At 36.1% G+C, this 21,389-nt stretch overlaps 1 protein-coding gene across 3 annotated transcripts in view; it reads right to left on the reverse strand.

Moving 5' to 3' along the window:
- Nbas (NBAS subunit of NRZ tethering complex) overlaps positions 1 to 21,389 on the reverse strand; it is a 330,311-nt gene that overhangs the window by 248,500 nt on the left and 60,422 nt on the right. For all 3 annotated transcript variants that reach the window (XM_058578372.1, XM_046441292.2, XM_046441291.2), the window contains exons 11-12: positions 15,690 to 15,758; positions 9,776 to 9,904 (exon numbers count right to left, since the gene is read on the reverse strand). In XM_058578372.1, coding sequence (XP_058434355.1) covers positions 9,776 to 9,904; positions 15,690 to 15,758 — 198 coding nt within the window. The remainder of the gene's footprint in view (positions 1 to 9,775; positions 9,905 to 15,689; positions 15,759 to 21,389) is intronic.

Here is a 21,389-nt window from a genome sequence, read left to right on the forward strand (position 1 = left end):
CTTGGTGGTCATTCAAATTCAGCCCCATATAAACTGAGCAACCTCTCCAGGCCTTGGTCTTCAGAGCACAAAGACCTGACTGGATAACCTCCATGTTGTCCACTAATTCTAACTTTCTGTGACTAAAAATTTACTAAGTAAAAGAAGATAATCATGCAATCTTCAAAGTTAATCCATTCATATTCTAAAATCAAGGCAACATGGTATTATGCTCATCTTTGGGAACATAATGGCATGTCAATCTCTCAGATATCATTAAGTCAAATACACTATTGGCTCAATGCTCCTTACTTCATCTCCAAAGTTACAACAGCATGGAAAAGACTAGTAAAAAAAAAAAGTTTTTCTTTTTTTTGGAAATCTTAAATCTTAGAAAACAGTTGCCAATAGGTCTACTATAGTTTACAACTATAAGAACAAAAATAAAGAAACGATACATGTTCAGGATCCTCGAGATGGATATCACAATTGCCCCAATTTGATCATTATCTATTACACACATGTATCAAGGTATCATACTGTACCCTATAAATATGTACAATTATTGTGTCCATCAAAATTAAAATATTGGGAGTTTATCAATTGTTTGTGATCCAGGAGTCATCTTGGGACTGCACTGTGGTGGAGCCTATGGAAACTGAAACCCAGATCTGTGCTGTCAATATTGGTCTCCCTCTCAAAGGCAAGATACTAGAAACCTTCAGGGATACTACAAGTCTACAGGGTAGAAACCGTACTGCCTCAGATGCACACCAATAAATGGGAAGAGACACAAACAACATAAAAAAACAAGGGTATAAAGCTCTCCAAACAAAGATGCTCCAATAATAGAATCCATTGACAGTACAGTAGAAGAAATGTCAGAAAAGGAATTCAGAATGTACTTGGTAAAACTGCTCTGCAACTTTAAGGATGATATAAGAGCAAATACAGGTAGCAAAAGATCACTTCAATAAAGAGATCCTGAGAAGAAATCCTTGAAATGAAGGAATCAATAAGCCAAATTAAAAATTCAATGGAAAGCATCTCCAGCAAATGAGACCACCCAGAAGATAGACGTCAGGCAATGAAGACTAAATATATAATCTTGAGAATACAGTTGACCACACAGAGAAGATAAGTTGCGTTATATTCCCTCACCCAGACACAATGCCTGAACAGCAACTGCTAAAGCCAACAGAGAAGAGCTATTGTGACTACTTCTGGGCTGATAAGAAAAAACCGCAAAGCAATGGCACCAGGGCTGGGTTCGAACTGGTGCTCCAAAAGCAACTGAAAGGCAAACAAACGTAGAAAGAAATGTCTGAATTTGTCAACAGAGGATAAAGATTGAAGAATATGCAAAGAGCTTGGCTAAGTCTCTCAGAGCTCCTTGGCTGTACAATAGGAAGGGTCTCTGGGAGAAGCACGGCCCCAGTTGAAGAGGAGTCTGGCAGATGAAACAGAAGTTCATCTCTGCCAAGTGTCTCTGCGAGGTAGAGAAGCACCTAAGGAACTTTCATGAGAAATTCAAGACTTGACAAAGTATCCATGACCTCTACAAGCAACTCGCCAGTTACTAAGCATCAGTAGAGAAGGCCCAGGAAGCCCTTAGAGAGCAACTGAGAACACTCAGTTGACTCTTAACAGATGGGAACAAGGTCAATCTGACCAGCTTGATCTTAAATATCTAGCAGAACAGTTATAACCAAAGCACAGTCCATCCTTGGCATTCAAAAGAAAAAAAATAGCTCTTCTAATGTAAGTTAAGATGTACACTTGTGTTAACCCCACAAAAAATAAGACTGGAGACTACAGAAGAGAAGATTCTTAGGCAGGAGTGCCTGATCACTATGAAGAGAAACTGCCAGGGTCAGAAGTTTTTAGTCCGTTTAAGGCCTGAGATCTTCCTAACCTCCTACACAGGTAGACTTAATGTTTGCTAATATGATTATCTAGCCCTAAGTAACAGAAATAAAGGGATCTCTAAACACAGGAGGTCATACCAATAAAAATATTTTACAAAAAATCAGATAATATTAAGTAGCTTAACTACATCTTATGGAAAATCTGTGATATTAAAAATTCAGTGTTGTATTTACATTCCCAACAACTCCGGCAATGTTCAAGATTTACATTTCCAAATAACCTTGTCCTCCCCCAGCTTTGTTATGGGGACAACTTCTCAGATCTTGCACCTCCTAGTGAGAGATTATTGATTTCTATCATCTGCATGACATTCACTAACATGTTCCAGATGCAACATGTATTCTGTATTGATCTCATATCTTTTTGTTCCTATCACAGAAGAACCCACCCCCAGATGACTTTACAACCTGTTCTTTTGGAACCAGAATTTTACCACGGACCCCTCCACCAACCCAATTTCTAAAAGGAGACTCCAACTGTTTGCCCGACCCTACATCACCCCCTCTCAGCTTGAAGCAGCAAGAGTGTTTCATCGCCCTTTTTCCTTATAGTAAGGTGTCCCTAAAATTGTATGGGGGAATGAAGCAAAAGTTACAGATAGGTAGTCAGTGTAGATAATTGGGTCAGATCACAAAAATGGAGGCCAGTTTGGGTCCAGAAAGTTGGACACCACCTCTGAGAGAATGAAATGTTAATGCCTCCAGAGCCTTTTGATTACCAAAATAACCTGTGTATACTGCCCCTCCCTTATCCATCCTTTGTCAAACCTAAACACAATATACTGGGAACTAAAATGGAGCAAACTATGTTATGAGCATTTATGAACATGTCACTATTACATAAATAAAATGCACCAGTAACAGACCACTTTCCCTGAATCTTGGGTCTTCGTTTCTGAAGGCTCTAAGACCCTGTGAAACTTTGATTAAATCAATGTGCTTGGGGTGGGGGGATTGAACCCCAGGGCACTTGACCACTGAGCCACATCCCCAGCCCTTTTTTAAATATTTTATTTACAGACAGGGTCTCCCCCTTAGTTGCATAGGGCTGGCTTTAAACTCAGGAACCTCTCAACTTTTTATTACAGGAGTTTCAGCTATAACCCTTATTCGACTCCGTCAGTTTCTGTTGCCCGATGTGGGTCAGCTGACAAGGTCTACAGATGAAATCCTGGAATTGCTACTGACAAAGGTCAGCAATGAAAAGTAAGAACTGTTTTACCAACTCCAACCCTTCTGAATCTCTGCCTATAATGCCTGGTTAAGAACAAAAAGTAAAAGCTGTCCCTTTCCAAATTCTAGATATCAGGAAAAAAATCATTTGTTATTAAATGACCCTGTCTGTTGTGACATTTATATAGTGAGGAAAGCAATCACCCTTCTGCCCCAATATATTCTTGCTACTGCATATCTACAAACAATCATGCTGCCATCACTTAATGCAGCAGTAGTCTGGGGAAGGTCCTAAGAATATGGATAGAGGTTTTATAGAGAAAGACTACTAGGACTAAAGCAATGCTTTTTTTTTTCCCCCACACCTAAAGATTTTGATTTATTTTTACAAGTGGAATCTAAATATAATAAAGTCTCTACCCTCCATCAGACTCCTGAAAGGAACGTTTCAAATGAATTTTTCATTCCACATTTATTAGTGTTTAATATGCTTTGCCTAAAAAATTCTGTGGATGAAATACATTTCATGAAATACTTAATGGCCATTCTCAGAGAGCTCATAGTTTAGCAAAGTTGTGAAAATACCTGTGGATTCTATCAAGAATCACGTAAACTGTCATCTTCCCATTGATCCTTCATTGATTCATCCACTTAACAAAATTAGTCTAACACCTACTATGCTTAAAGAAATAAAATGGGAAATATATTTGTCTATTCCCATTTCTAGACCTACAGAAATACAAATAGGCAAGTAAATAAAACATTAGAGGAAAATTAAGGCCAAAAATGAGATGTAAAGATATAAATATAACATACGGGAAATGTTTGAAATGAAAATCATTTAAGCCATTTTATTCTATTCCAGACGTGAACAAAATTTAACACTCACAGATTTCTAGCCAGATGGATTTTCATATCGACAATGAAAGCTGAAGCATTTAAATCAATTCAAAACTGAACAGAAGTAAATCAGAATAGGCACTTCCATAACTATCTTTAATCATTAGGTTTTACAGAGAAGATACTCAATCACATAAAGTATATTATAAAAACTAATAAAGCGGCAAGTTGCATGAAGGAAGCCCCAAATGAGCCGAATACAGAATTTTGGAAAAGAGGCTCAGGGTAGCACAGGGCAGCAGTCACATTAGTTTCTTCTGAGGCAACATTTGAGCTAAAATTATAAGCTGATTGTGTTTATATTACCAGATACTCTATTATAAACTCATTAGTTTATAATCTACCCACTGATTTCCTAGAGCAGCCATTAAAGGAGGCAAAGCTCTGCTCTACCTGGCTGACCCAAGCTCACCTGATTATGGCAAGAGGAATGAGAAAACTCCAGCTATGTCAGTTTTCAAAGCCTGCATTTCTCTTTAAAGGAGACTCTACACATTTGGTAAACCACAATCTTACAGTTTTCACTTATTACTCTACACTTGCACATGTCTAAGTCCTCTGCATAATAAACCACATGACTCCAGAGGATGTTGCTCATATATACTGCAAAGTGATAACTCTCCCTGGGGTTCCCTTTAACTCATATGCCCATGGGTGGAGGGGGGGAGATCAGTATTTTATCCAAGCATAAAAAACGAACAAAAACTTAAATCACCAGTTAAAGCAATAAATTTTAAAAAAGGCCAGTGGTGGGGAGGGAGTATTGGGGACTGAAACAGAATTGTATTCCATGCATGTATGATTATGTCAAAATGAATCCCACTATTTTAACTAAAATGCACTAATAAAAACATTAGAAAGGGATAAAATTAGTTTAAATATGCACTGGAAGAAGTGATGAAGTCAGAAACCTGAATCAAAATGGAATCTTGATTCTAATAGTGATTTTAGGTTACTCTTTTGGCACCATTCCCATCTATTAAAATGGGTATAAAAACATCTTTTTATGAGTAGGAATGCTATGAGATAAACAAAAATATGAAAATTACTCTGTAAATAGCTAAGCCTTACTAAAATTTCCAAGAATTTTTCTCCCAGCACTACCAGTGAATTCTGTTTTTTTTTTTCCCCTCCAAGCTTACATTTTCATGACATTAACATGTTATTTTACCTTGTATTTATAATTTCCCTTGCAAGACTATGCATACCTTAAGGTTAGTGTACTTCCTACACTAGAACTTAGCAGAAATTCAGTGAACAATTTAACTTTTTAATTTGGTACCAGGGATTGAACTCAGGGGCACTCAACCACTCAGCCACATCCCTAGCCTTATTCTGGGTATTTTTGTTTTTGGGGGAGCAGTGCTGGGGATTGAACCCAGAGCCTGTGTATGCAAGGCAGGTATATCTACACCAAGTGAGCTACGTCCCTAGCTGAGACAGGGTCTTACTGAGTTGCTTAGTGCCTCGCCATTGCTGAGGCTGGCTTTGACCTCATGATCCTCCTGCCTCAGCCTCCCGAGATGCTGGGATCACAGGCGTGCGCCGCTGTGTCCAGCTGAACAGTTCAACTTTTATTTCACAATTATGTTATTAAGACTACAGAAACAAAGTATTTAGAAATTACACTTAACACACTAGATTTTATTCACACATACAGTGAAGTCCCAATTGAAAACAATTACCGACCTGGAGTTGTAGCAAAAAAGTAGAGAACACTCACTTAGCATGCATGAGGCACTGGGTTCAATCCTCAGCACTACATGAAAATAAAGTTACTGTGTCTATCTACAACTAAAAAAATAGTTAAAGAAAACAATTACTTATTTTCCTAGAACACAAGTGGAAGACTCAGTAGTTATACAAACTCCTCTTGCTGGAAAATAGTGACCACCTCCAACCCAGGCCCCACTATGTCACAAGTCTCTACATATCTATTATAAAGCTAAGTGTTTGCGAGTGAGAAACTTTCTCAATTATTAATTCTAATACCTGGTACACACTAACTTCTTAAGAGCTGAGCACATATAAGAGGGCTGAAAAAAGGTCTGCATTATATTCACTGAGAAAAACAATTTCTGTGTTTTTAAAGATTAAATAAGAATCAATGCCAAAAATGAATCAAACAATATAATTCCTGCCTTCTTAATCTATTAAAAAGAAATCTCATCTTTCAATTAATAGAGTGTTCCTAAACTGTAAGGACATGCCTAATACTGTGGGGATAAAAATTTGTTTTGGACATGCTGGCATTCACTGGCTTAAGTTTTTCTCCCACTTTTTCAATATATTTTCCCACATGAACAGAGTCAGAAAGTTGAAATCAAATCTTAGCTTGCTACATAACACAGAACAAAGCAAATGCTCATTAGGTAACAGCTGATGTTATCAGAGTAAATTTTGTAAAAGAAAAAAAATCATACGTGCACCTTCATCCTTTCAAGCTATAAAGGTCTGAGATAGGCATACTCAAAGAAACCAGTGTCTGTGAAGAGGATGAAACCTCATCAGAGATAATGATGGAATGAAGAAAACTATGATCAAACAGTAGAAAAGCTGAGACAAAAGCAGCAGACAGGGAGAGGAGGATCCAAGAGTAAAGCACTTGACAATCAGACTAGAAGGGATGACAAGTCAACAGAGGAGTTTGCATTTTTACCAGTCACAGGATTTAAGAGAATAAATATAAATGCCTTCCCAATCCCCAACTCTAGACCTAAATTTCTTTTGAGGCTAAAACTGGCTGGGATCTCAGAGGGCAGAGTCTGTTCTATCCAGATAGCCTTTGTCCAGGCTGAGCAGCTGCTTGAAAAGGGAAGGCTTGGCACTCCTGGCCTGTGGTGCTGAGCAGGGATGGCAATCCCAGCAGGACTCGGGTTCATTAACTAGCTAAGCTCCCTAAGCAAAGGGCATCATAACCTGCAGAATGGCCTGCAGAATGGCAACCAAGTCAGTTTCTAGTTCTGAGACCCCCAAAAAGCTACTTTTTCCAGTTTATGCAGACATTAAGAGAAAAAAAATCTACGTCAACCAAATCAGAACTGACGAGTAACACTAGCGATTTGTAGAGTTTTAATACACTTATTAGCTTGAGAATCAAGTTGCATCCCTCCTGACAGATCGACTTAAGTTCTGAGCACTGTTCAGGGAGCAATTGAATCAAAAGCACAGAAGGTATGTGCTCAATAATCAAACTATGGCATTTCCTACTGTGTTCCCCTTCTAAAAGCTCAGCATATTTCTATACAAAGATCCTCGCTGATGCAACGATGGAGTCAGACTTATACCTTGAACTCATCTCTTCTTACCATGTACCTCCCTCTTCTATTTCTGAAATCCCCTCCTTTTTTTTCCCGTAACTTATCTGAATGCATGTTTTAAAACCATGGGGAAAATTACATTTATTCCTTCCCAGGTTTCAAGGTTTTTAAGCGATATTTTAAGTTTCTTTCATAGTCACTATAAAAATCTAACGAACAACATTAAACAGTAATGAATCATAATGACATTGATTGGCAATTAATGACAAAAAAAGCCTAACCAGTCAAAAAGTTGAGTGTATGCCAATAAGTACCACAATAAGATGCAATTTATCTTTGCAGGCAATAAAGGGGCCCCAGAATCTCAGTTAACAAAAGAGCACACTAATCAATTTTGCAATGAATAGTTCTAATACTGTATACTTGACATTCTAGGATACTCAGAAGATGAAATATTAAGAATGCTTCAGAAACTGGTCGATATTTTTATTAGGAAAATCAAAATAACTTAGGAAAACAAAGCCTGGAGGGGAAAACATCTTTATAATTCAAAGGTTTTCACCATTTAAAAACATGTTGCACAAGCATAAAAATTTCCCAAATATCCAAAGAACATTAGGATCCTCCCAAGGAAGCTGAATACTTTATCACCACACATTCACAACCATGAAACATACACAATATTTTTGTATCAATTACTTAAATAATGTCTTTTTTTTCTGAATAAAGATGGAAAACAGACTCCATATATCAAGCCTCAGGAAGTACAACATGAAATATATGTCATACAAATTAAACTATAATCCCATCTCCAGACAGTTCAACAGTCTGGTGAAAGCTCTGCTGCCTGACATATCTTGCTAAAGATGTTAAGTAGTTATGACAGGTGATCACTCCACAGGGAAGAAATAAGGTAATAGCTATAGTTTCAAAGCAGAAGGAATGAATGTGCCTTATATTTCACTACCGAGACCGTAGGATGAGCAGCACCTCTTCATCTAAAACAGATCCAGTAAGACAGAACGGTAGACATGTGGAATCTAAATTAATTGAAGGTGGAGGGAAGCTAGGAGCGGAAAAAAATCCTCTGTGTACAAGAAAAAAAGTTGGGGGCTGGGGTTGTGGCTCAGCAGTAGGGCACTCACCCAGCACATGCAAGGCCCTAGGTTCAATCCTCAGCACCACATAAAATAAAGGTATTGTGTCCATATACAATTAAAAAATTTTAATCTGAGAATACAGTAGAAAACTGTAGAGCCACTTTCTATTTTTCTGTTATTCTGGAAAAAAATTAGTAATTCTGACATTGATCCATTCAGATCATTAAAGAAATATGCTCTAATTTTAGAATCATAAAACTATCCAAAGATGGATCTGTCCATGGGCAAATGGTGGAAAACTCAAGATGAGAGAAGAATTAATCCTTAAAATGATAAAATGTAAAGTAACCAGAGAGTAAAAAAAAATTTATATCATACTACAGGTAGTTGAGGAAAGATTTTTCTTTAAGCCTCCACTATCACAATGTATGGCTATAAGCATGTTTTAAAACCACGGGGTTTTAAACCAAGTTCAAGTTTATGATCTAACTCTACCTTCCCCTTATGAATTCAAATTATTTATAAGTGCTAATTCAACCCGTTACTCAAAAACAAAAACCATCTAATCCTTGAAACTGGTCATTTCAGGACAATAAAAATGAAAATGTTCCATCTTTGTCTATGTTAGGGCAACTCATCTTTGAGTGAAGAGAAGGAACTCCTTTTCAAGTCTCAAAGCATATGATTAAAATTAGCAATATGCATTAAGAATTGTAACCCTTTAAGAATTTTACCTTCCAAATCCTTGACCATACTGACTTTTGCTGAAATCTTAACATTTTCATTCTGAATTTTTAGAATGTAAAGGGTAGTGGGGAAGAACAGTTCAACTAGTAGACAACACCTGGTATACAGAGTGTATTGAACCACACATTAAAATCAGTGCATGCAGCTGGGCACGGTGGTATACACATCTATTCCAAGCAACCCAGAAGGCTGAGGCAGGAGAATCTCAAGTTCAAAGCCAGCCTCAGTAAATTAGAGAGGCCCTAAGCAATATCCTGACTCTTTAAAAGAAAAAAGGGCTGGGGATGTGGCTCAGTATTTAAGCACCCCAGATTCAATACCTGGTACAAGAAAAAGAAAAAAACAGATTTTTTTTCCTTATACACAGATTTTAGAGAGGATTTTCCCCCCATCCTAGCTTCCCTTCACCTTCAATTAATTTAGATTCCACAAGTCTACCATTCTGTCTTATTAGATCTGTTTTAAATGAAGAGGTGCTGCTCAGTTTACAGTCTCAGGGAAATACAAGGCACATTTTTTCTTTCTGCTGTCTATTATTAATTTGTCCTACTCTATTGACATCAACTGATAGTATAATTTAACTGAATAACAGGACAGTTTTGGAATGATGAAACTAATGTGGATGCTATAAAAAAGAAAATTGAATGAACTGAAGTACTATAACAGTACTCACCCATAAGAGACATACCTGCTCATTTTGATGCCACATTCCTTGTTGCTTCAGAGACGGGATGGCCCAGATGCTCAGTTTCCCTGAGAAATGAGTGGCTGCAAGGAGGCTTCCTTGTGGTGAAAGGCTCATCTTGAAGATTCCATCCTATACAAGTCATAAGGTCAGAGCAAAGGACTTGTCAACAGGCACAAACAAATCATTGACAGTCATCAGGGGTGCCATGTTATAAATGATTGTTAGTCCCTGGGAGTTCTACCCACTTCATATGCTTGTGCTCCAGCCTATCCCCTGACCTTAACAAGTTTTTGTCTATTTATAGCAGCAAAATCAACACAAAACCCTAAATGCAAATATGAAAATATCCTAAAAATATTTCTTCAACCAAAAATTATGAGTTATCAAAAACTTTTAAAAGTTTTTAATAGATTATGAATTCCTTAAAATGCAGACCCACATATGGGAGTGATGGTTAAAGGATAGAGGGTCATTTTCAGGGTAATAAAAATTATAAAATGAATAATACCAATTAAGATAGTTACAAAGTTCTGTGCACACATTAAAAATCAGCGAATTGTGTCCTTGAAATGAGTGAACTGTAGTGTATGTGAATAATATAAAGCTGTTCCCAAAAAAGCCATTAAACCACATGTTTGCTTAATGAAATTTCCTCTAGCTTCCTGCTGACATTAAACCACTAGCTCAAATGTCCCATTTGATTTTTTCTTAATTAAAACACTAATTAAAGCTTTCTACTACTGGCAGTAATATTTAGAGTAGAAACTGTACCTTCTCTCAAATATTGTATTAAAATTTATCTGTCCTTTCTGAGGGGATTTTTTTAATGTCAAATATCAGATCTCTGTACTAAAATGAATTTAAACTGCTTCACTCTCTTCAACTGCCCATCATCTACATGGAATAATTAAAAAGGAGTGATCCGTTTTCTATGCCTTTTGGTACACATGCCATATTAAAGTGAAAATACTGAATTCTAGGTTAAACACTCCAAACATTCTGAATTACTACCTGTTTTTAAAGAAATCTCATATCAATAAATGGTTATAACTATAGCTCTTCTAACATCCCAGAATTACATATTAAATATTACATATTCAAGAATATTACATGCCAAGTACTGTTGTATACTCTGGGAAGTCAGTGAACAAATTCATGCCCACAAAGAGTTTAGTACACATTTTAGCCAACTGATTTTGAAGTCTCATTAAGATAACAATTTTTTTAATGTATCCTTAAAATTAAGGGAAAAAATCATCTTGAAAAGCCTGGTTAACAACTCAGAAAAAAACACTGTCAAAGTATGAAAAGAAAATGTAAAAGTAAAAAAGACAAAAGTCTTTAGAATGAGACAATTTTCTAAGCCAATATTTTCTATAAAATATAAATAATCTGATTATTAATAAATCCTTTAAAAGATTATATGCCAGTCAGACATTGATTATTTAAAGGCATATAAGTTTTGTGTACATTAAACCACAATTTAAAAGAACCTATAAGCTACTAGTTCTATAATTATGGATATAAAATAGATCAACAGCTGCCACCATCATTTATTGTTAACATGACAACCACTGCCCTTAATGCCTTGAGAGAGAAAGAGTGTGTAACCTCTGATATTGTGCAATTTTCTATTTACTTCTTGGTTTTGCTAAGTAGTAGAAAAATGAACTAAATATTTACAATATAGTTACTGCATAGGAAAGTAGATCCCTTTTAAAAATGTATTAATACTCAAGAAGAAGACAGTGTAAAAGAGAAACATAACCACCAAACTTGCTACCAAGCTTGAGTAGTAAAATAGATCATTCTTCGTGAAATAAAAATATATAGCCAGGCATGGTGGCGCACACCTGTAATCCCAGAAGCGTATTTCTAAAACCTACTTTGCAAAGTTTTTCACTTTAAGTAAAATATATCTGAAAAATAATTCATCATTATAGTGTTGCTATATAAATGATTTTGATTGTTTTCATTTCATGTTTAGGATAAGACTGCCAAGCTGAGGCAGGAGGATCACAAATTCAAAGCCAGCCTCAACAGTTTAATGAGGCCCTATCTCAAAATTAAAAATAATTTTTTAAGAAGGGCTGGGGAATACCTAATTGAAATAAATTATTTTTTTAAGAAAGGGCTGGGGATGTGGTTCAGTGATTAAGCATATCTGGGTTAATCCCTAGGGTCCCTTCCCCCGAAAAAAGTAATATATAGTCTTGGTTATTTTTAAGAACAATAAATCTTGGTTTCTGTTTCTTCAATTACCCAACTAAATATTTAGACAATAGTCAGAGAGGTTATAGAAAAAGCACCGATTGTGGGCTGGGGTTGTAGCTCAGTAGTAGAGCTCTTGCCTAACAAGTGTGAGGCACTGGGCTTGATCATCAACACAACATTAAAGTAAAATAAAGGTATTGTGTCCATCTACAAAAAAAAAAAAAGCACTGATCACAAGCAGACCTAAGACCAAACCCATCCCTGCTACTATCTACCTAAATGAACTTGGTAGGCCATTTGTCTTAAAGCTTCAATTTCTTCAATAAAACAGGCATCATGATGCCAGTAATGCCAGCTTCCTGTGAGGTTGTGTGGAAAGTGCTGGTCAGAAAGAGTTCATAATAGTTAATTCTTAAGATATTCTCTGAGCCCTCAAAAGCTCTAAAATTGCTGCACTAAAAATATGAGCTGTAAGTATTTCTAGGCTAGAAACTTGTAGGTACAAAATAAGATACATAATATGTTTACTGGGAAGTACTGGGTTTAGAATGTTAAATTTGAAAAGTCTTAAAGTTCAGACAGTTAAGGATGCCAGTACAGTGTTCATAAGTGAGGATGAAAATACAAGGAAGTAAGTAGTTTGCTTTCCTTTTGTTCCATCACAGAGAATCCTAAAAGTCGAGTTCTATCACGAAAGAATAACCAATAGCACAGGTTGAGACTACATAAGCTGGAGTTCAAAGGAGTTGAATGGGATCAAAGGAAGATGGTCATTTACAGATTGAACAGACTACTCCTGCCTAATGGTATGCCAAGGCAATTAATTAACAGTTTGAATGACATACCAGACAGGATATAGAGAAGAGCTGTGAATATCAAGCCCCCAAATAATTCCTGTTCTAAACATTACTAAACCTATCAGTCCAAATAAAATACACATGGAAAACAAGACACAAGTGCCTATGGATTCACTACCCCAACAAACCGATGCGTTCCAGTGGTGTTGTCTGAGAGTATCCCAAACTCTACTTCTGTTACACAGCCTTCCCCCCTTCCTGCCTGAGGAACTATTCCTCCCTTCACCATTAGAACAAGTGTCACCAGAGTTGAATGCTTCTGCTCTTCAATAGCACTGTATGCTTTGTGAGAGGGCAGGTCACAGAAGGCCAAGTCTTGTCCTTGTCTGAGTCTGTCTCACTACACATAAGGGCTCCTTGAGGAGGGGCCTTTTGTGCATCCTTCTATTCTCTAGCTCTGAGGAAGTGCTTGCTGACGAAATAAATGAATACTGAAATTCCACATTCTCGCTTAATTACAAATTCTTTTAAATGAACATTTTAATTTTATTAAAAATACAGTTATTATTTAGATAATACTAGGTACAATGAGAAAAGGATCCAGGGAAAAAGGCAAAGTAATGCTCCTTTTCATGGTAATGAAAAGACCAATAGAGGCAACACGGTAAATCAGAAAAAATGAACTTCAAGGCAAAAGCCAAGTCATTTAGCCTTGCCTATGTTTGTCTACAAAATAAAGAAAACTTCATGAAATAATTAAAAATACAGGGCATGGGGATAGTAAAGATGGTGGAATGAGATGGATACAGCTACCCCAGGTACATGTATGACTACAAAATGGTGTGACTCTACTTCATGTACAAGGTGAAAAATTCTGCTCCATTTGAATATAATGTATCAAAGGATTCTGCTGTCCTGTGTAACTGATTAGAATATACATATAAATTTTTTAAATCCCAAAAAATATAGAAGACAATATGGATTTTATTATGGGGTACCAGAGTAGCTTCATTACATTACAAGTCCTCACAAAATAAATGAATGCTAACTAGAAAACAGTTCAAATATGCAAAGGACTAAGAAAAAAAGTGACTTTCTAGACACAAAGAACAGTGAGAGCTTTTGCTCATCACTATGAAATGGCAAATCTATCCAGACTACATGATTTAGCTTAAGTCAATGGCAGAGAAATAATTAGAATTTAAAATATATGAAATACAAATGGTGAAACAGAATGCTTATTACATTTCTCCCCTTGGCTCAGTAAATAAATTGAAGAAGTAGAAAAATCAGGCTATTTGATTCTTCCTGTAACAGGAGTATGAACTGATTCTCCCATGTAGGTCAAGATTCTTTTGAGAGTCACACCTGGAGTAAATATAACCAGATCCCCTGGAGGCAATTCTGATATGTATCACTAATATTCAGAATGAAACTGTCCAACTCAGTTGTCATGGACCCATGCTTCTCTAAGTAACAAATCAGTAAAATAAATGATACCTGAAACCCTAAATCAATGTGGCTCCTTCTCATCTCTTGGAACAACAGTAATCTCAAACTTGAGGATTATTTTTTTAGTTTTATAAGAAGCCAAAAAAAATGATCTATTGTGAAAAGGAATTTTTAAAAATCCACAAGATTGTTTTTAAAAAAATTCATAGATGTTAATCTTCTCATGCTCTTCCTCCCTGCTCTGTTCTTAGTTGCTCTCCTTATATCAAAGACAACATTTGGCATTTGTTTTTTTTAGGGATTGCCTAGCTTCACTTAGCATAACATTAAACAGGGACGAGAGGTGAGAGGGAAAGAGAAGGGAAATTGCTTGGAAATGGAAGGAGACCCTCATTGTTACACAAAATTACATATAAGAGGAAGTGAGGGAAAATCGGAAAAAAATAAGGGAGAGAAATGAATTACAGTAGATGGGGTAGAAAAGATGGGAGGGGAGAGGAGGGGAAGGGGGATAGTAGAGAATAGGAAAGGCAGAATACAACAGACACTAGTATGGCAGTATGTAAAAACGTGGATGTGTAACCAATGTGATTCTGCAATCTGTATGGGGGGCAGGGGGGAATGGGAGTTCATAACCCACTTGAATCAAATGTATGAAATGTCAAGAGCTATGTAATGATTTGAACAATAATAAAAAAATTATAATTATGTTAGATCTGTATTCAGTAGCATCACCAATTCACTTAAGGGACATCTGTTATATTAAATTTCAGCTTTTCTTGCAAGAGTTACTATTCTGATGAGCAGAAATCAGAAGCATCTTGTTTCACTTGAATCTTTAATTTTAAACATAAGAAAATGTTTATATTACAACAAATTTAGACAATATGGTTTAAAATCTCAAGATACAAATGAATTATATGCTGTCACTCATGTCTCTATATATTCAAAAGTCAATGGAAATAGTGGTACCATTCTCAAATTTTACATAGCAGTTTGCAGAATGGGACATAGACTTGTATACGTATTTGTGAGTCAATATGTATATTAAGGTTTTATTTTTGTAAAATGTTCCATGGCAGTGTCCAAAGTGTGGGGGAAAAAATGTTTCTTTCTGATTCTATAATAAAATGAGGTAGTGTTGCCAGTGGGGTGGGGGAGAGAAGAAATTCATAGATATATGTATGCTTCTAGGAGAATTCTTTAGGCTGTCTTCAGATCCCAAGAAAACTAGGCTCATTCTCTGTATTTCTCTTTAAAGTTTTTTTCCAGTTAAGATTGAGACATACTAATGAATAACCATAAGTTTTTACTAGTGCATATATCTGCATAGTGTATAATTATGAATACACCCGGATGAAGATCTATAATATTCAAAGTTCACTCAACTTTTAACTTTACGGGTACTCTGGTGAAAATGAGAAGCACAAGGTTAAACAAATTTGCATTACCTGTTCTTGTCCCTGGCGACTGTAAAACTTGATACTTAACATCCTTAATAATCCTAGTGTCTTTGGTACCTACAAAGTAAATGCACATCATACAAAGAAAAATTAATGAAAAAATTTGTCACTGTACAAATTCTTATAAAAACAAATCTACAGCAAATCATGTTTGTTTTTTTTTTTTTAACAATTGTTAAGAAAATCTCCAACAGGTGTTAATAATCTTGGTGAGATTCTTTTCGGTTCAGGGGGCAGGGGGAACTACCAACTGGTAAAATCTTACAAAATATATCCAACATCCAATGGTTTCTTAAAATATAAAGAACAGTCTAATACAGTTGGTAATTATTAGAATCTACCACAAGCTCTTAACTGAGGCTGTCCCAGATGACCAGTTATCCTAGCACCACTACAGAAAAAATTTGTTGGAAGCTTCCAACAAATTATTAAGAAACTCATTCTACACTCTTAAAATACTGGAGAAAAATTCATCATTTAGAAATCAATATTTAAAATAACAATATAAGAGGCAGCAGTTATAGCTCAGTTGGTAGAGTGTTTGCCTACCATGCATAAGGCCCTGGGTTCAATCCCCAGCACAAAAAAAAAATAAACACCACAAGATTAATTTGTGTTTAGATTTAAGAACTATACTTACAAAAGCAAGAAAGACAACTAATTTAAAAGCTGAAAAATAAGTGTTATTGAGCATGTCAACAATTTGGAACAATTATATATCACTAGTGGGAACACAAGGTACTATAGTCACTGTGGAAAAGTGATATTTCTCAAAGTTAAAGGGAAAATTATCCTATGACCTAGCAATTCTTTTGTAGGTCTATGCATAAATTATAAATAGGTATTCAAAATACCTGTCCCTGAATACTCAGAAATATTGTTCACAATAGCTGAAAAGTGGAAACAACCCAAATATGCATTAATTAGTATATAAAAACATGTTGTTTATGTAAAACAATTATTCAGCCGTAAGAAGGAATGACGTAATGGTTGGACCTTAAAAACCTTTAATAAGTTAAAGAAGCCAGCTACCTGAGATCACATAAATGTATGATTCCTTTTTGATGAAATATTCACAAGAGGTAAAGTCTATAGAGACAAAAAGCAAGCCAGTGGTTTCCAGGAGCTAGGGAGAGGGGGGAAAAGGGATCAACTGTTTGATAACAGGTTTTCTTTTGGGATGGTAAAAATGACTTGAAAATAGATGGTATTGATGGTTTCACAACATAGTAAATGTACTATCACTGAATTGTATACTTTAAAATGGATATGCTTTATTTTATGCTATGTGAATTTTGCCCTAGTTAAGGGGGGGGGGAGGGGGAGGGGTGGGCAAAACATACTGTTAAATTGAGATTAGAAAGTGATGAGAAATTCTCAGCTGAAGTAGTAATGGCCTAGCAACAATTCTCCCAGTATATCCTTCAAAAAAACAAAAAAAAAAAAAAAAAAAACACCCTCCGGTTATTAAGACACGAAAACTCACCTTCAAAATAACTGCATAAAATGAGAAAAATCGCCCTATCCGCCCTATCTCACCTTCGTTATTTCAGCCCACTCATCCCCACTGCAACCACCACCAATGCTTGGTGGCAAACAAAGGCAGATTGAAACAAATACTGTAGGGCCCAATGGGGGGCACAGTCAAGGAAGCTAGCAAAGTCAAAAGTCTGTCAAAATCCACAGCTAACAAGGTTCAATTTACTGAGTCTGAAAACAGTAAAAAAAAAAAAAAAAACACCATCCATATCCATCAGTCAGACTGCTGGGAAGGAACTAAGTCAGTGTGATGTGAAGGAGCAATCTTCTGAACACAGATTACTGATTACCAGAGAACCTGAAAGAGGAAACCAATGCACAAAATATCTAAAATTATAATCCAAGAAACTTTCCAGAAATAGAAAAAGATCTGAGTCTCTAAGTCATAAGGGCAGACATATCTGGGGAAATTAGCACTGAATGATGATTCTGAAGGAGAACAAGGGTTAAAAAGGGAGAAGCACACTTTGCAATTGAGTGCTGAAGGGGAAAGAAGCCCAGGAAACAGCAAGCAACCAGAGAGATCCACAGACCCATAGCCATCTCCACCAGACAGACACCTACCAGTTAGAGTATCTAACTATGCTGCACTAGCCAAAGAGGGCATCACTCGGCTGGAAATCTTGTAAAGTAGTTTAATATTTAAAAGCACTAAGAGAAAGATTTACACATACTTTGCAGAAAACCAGAATACAAAATTTCACATGTATCAGTAAAGGTACATTACCTCTGGAAGAACCACTATAAACCAAAAGAAAACTTAAACCTAACACTCTAAACAAAACTGCTTTGTCACACATTTGAGGGCATAGAAAACAACCTTAATCAGAAACTCAAGAACTCAGAAAAGAATTAGACAAGAAATCTTTTGTAAAAGTGAACAACAAGGGGCTGGGCTGGAGTTGTGGCTCAGCGGTAGAGCACTCGCTTCGCATGTGCAAGACTATGGGTTCAATCTTCAGCATCACATAAAAATAAGTAAAGGTATTGTATCTAACTAAAAATAAATTTTTTTTTAAAAGCGAATAACAAGCAGCTTGTGTAATTTGGGAGTAAGAAAATCATCTTTAAAAGAGGTATGCAAATTTTGGAAGAAAATTCATCAGCTATGAGCCCTTCTCAAAACATCTCTGAAGATTAACTTCATCCAATCAAGAAACAACTGGGAAAACTTAAGGAGCTTTAAATAAAGGCAAGAAAACAATACATGAAAAGGAGATGCAAATTAAAAGGAAATGAAATAGAGTAAAAAGCTAAAAAACTGATTACCAGAGAACCTGAAAGAGGAAACCAATGCACAAAATATCTAAAATTATAATCCAAGAAACTTTCCAGAAATAGAAAAAGATCTGAGTCTCTAAGTCATAAGGGCAGACATATCTGGGGAAATTAGCACTGAATGATGAGCTCCAGCATTCTAGAAAATTTATTAGATTTCACAGATAAAAAAAAAATCAAAACCTCCAAGCAAAATGGATTATACAAAGGGGGAATGATTTGATTAAATCAGACATTTAAACCCTGCATACCAAGAATATAAGAGTAGAAATTGCTAAAGTTTCTTGAAAGAGTGAATCAAGATTTTATAGGTAGAAAAGGTAAAATATCAAAACTCTGGAAAAATAATTTTGAAGTTAAAAAAGTCAGCTATGAGCCCTTCTCAAAATATCTACTACAGACTAACTTCAATCAAGAGATGACTGGGAAAAGTTCAATGAAAAAACTTCAAGCATTTTAAAATGCATACATGCCTATCTAAGACTAAAGTGGAAATGAGAGTCCAAAGTACGTGTAAATAGAATATATTGTGACAAAGAAGAAATAATCCAAATAAAACGGAGCAGAAAGGGAAAGGAAAATAGTTGCTTATATAAAAAATCAGTAAGCTTATTCTATTAGGAATTTAAGAATACAATAAAACTGACAAGACATTGGAGGATACTGATAACATAGATAAGAATATTTTAAATAAAAAGATGGAGCTAAATTCCCATCTAAGTGAACTGGAGAGAAAATGGAAAGGACTAAGTTGGAAGCCAGCAGAGGCAACATGTGAAGTGAACACTTTAAGGAAAAGAAAAGGGACGGAGGCTGGAGGGCAAGGGGGGCCAAGAGTTTTATTACAGGAGGAACAAAAGCATCTTGTAAGTTGGTAAGTCTAGAAGACAGCAATCTTAGTGTAGGAGAACATTCTTCAATTATCTAGGCAGATCTAGAGGACAAAGGGAAGGCTTGGCCTTAGAGCAAGGACAGCACCTACCAAGACAAGAGAAAAGAGTACACACGTACGGCCCCAGGCAGATGGTAAAATCTCATGGAAGACCTCTTCTCCTTATGCTTCTATTTTCTCAGAAAAATAGTTTTGTTTTTTTTGGTAAACAAGATTCCAAAAAGCCTGTATTCTTTCCACTAGAACAATGTAAATTGAAAGAGCAGCAGCATCATATAAAAAAATCTTAATTTTTATATATTTATCTTCAAGATTTTTAACTTAAAAATAGGCAATAATATTTGACCCTGTAGAGCATCTGAGTTTATCAAGTACTTTCACATACATTTCTCCTGTGGATCCTAGCCAAAGCCTGAAATGGCAAGGGATGAGCAGGAATTCAATATTAGCCTCTGACTCTAGAGCCTGCACTTTTCCTTGGTCCTAGTTATTAAAATCTCACCTGATATCTTTTATAGCTTATTGTACTTATTTGTGGACAGTTATACTAATATCTTTATATTCCTAACACTTGGAGCAGTGATAGGTAAGTAAAACTATCTCACATATGTGACACTAACATTAGTTTGGAAACTAGTCAATGCATCTGTTGAATTTTTCATAGTTTCTCTTACAACCTAGCAGCCTAGAATACATGCCCCGCACCATTTTTCAGTCAATATACCCCAGCACAACAGCAACTTTACAGATTAACAGGCATTTCAATGAGAACAATACCCGTCTCCTGGCAAAAGGAGCTATAACAGTAACCTCAAGTTTTTTGTAAGTAGGTGACACCTGTGGAGAACATTCAGTTTAGCTGCAAGACACATTTTAAAGCCACTAATTAAAAATACTTGCAACATTTCAAGAAGTTAATCATACAGAAGGGCATTCAATTTGCAATTCAATATTTTTCCTAACTTATTTTGTCAGTGCAAAAGCTATTTTCTTTTAAGACTTCAATACGAAAGCCTCAGCCAGAGATGAGCAGTGACTATATAGAGCAGAGCAGCTTCTAATGCATCAGCAAGGAGCATAGGGATAGCACAAGAGAACTCCAAGAAGTCAGGAGAAAAATGGTTTCCTAACATGCAACAGAACTCCATGGCATCTCCTTTCCTGGAATGCACTGTCACAAATACGCCCGACTACGCTGTACGAAAACACTCACACTTTGCCTGCTTTATCTCTCCTAGCATCTTCCACACTTACCTTTTCCCCCCCTGTATTTTGTATTTTGTCAAATTTCATAGCTACAGCATTGTACAATGAATCACCAGTATCCCTTTCATCTGGGTTGACCAATTATATATATTTTGTCACATCTGTATTATCTCCTTCTCTATATACAGACTTTCCTAAAGATTGTTTTGATTGAACCCCTGGAAAATAAGCTTAAGACATCATACTTGCTTTAGGCAGATTTGAGAGGAGAAATTCCTCAGCCTCTTTCCAATATCTGCCCTTATACGTCTTACATATAAAACTAGAAGATGGATATGAGTTAATTCAGAGAAATAAACACAATAAGCTACAGACAAAAAATAATGTGTGAGTATGTATAAGTGACTCCTACCTCACTTTTATTTGATAGGATAATCAGTATAAATTAGATATGTACATAATTTCATATGGGAGGGAAGTGCTAAACAGGGCCACAAGAACTGGCCTATCCCCTCTTCCATCTTCAGTGCTTAGACTCTCATGAGCCTTCAGCTCCTTATCACTGCTCTGCTCCCCGGGTTCAGCAGGCAGCATAAATGGGTAGAATAGGTAGATGGTTAATAAATGGAAGTCAAAGCACAAAGCCTAGTACCAAATAAGTTGATCTCCAAATCTAAACTGATTCAAGGTCTGATGCCATATAAACCCATAAGTCATAATCACTTTTTTAAAAGATTTAAAATTAGTGAGATGTAGTGTTGCACACCTGTAAT

The sequence above is a fragment of the Marmota monax genome, unplaced genomic scaffold, assembly GCF_021218885.2.
Source record: "Marmota monax isolate L192 unplaced genomic scaffold, Marmota_monax_Labrador192_F-V1.1 WCK01_AAM20220418_F8-fsc00010, whole genome shotgun sequence".
Lineage (NCBI taxonomy): Eukaryota > Metazoa > Chordata > Mammalia > Rodentia > Sciuridae > Marmota > Marmota monax.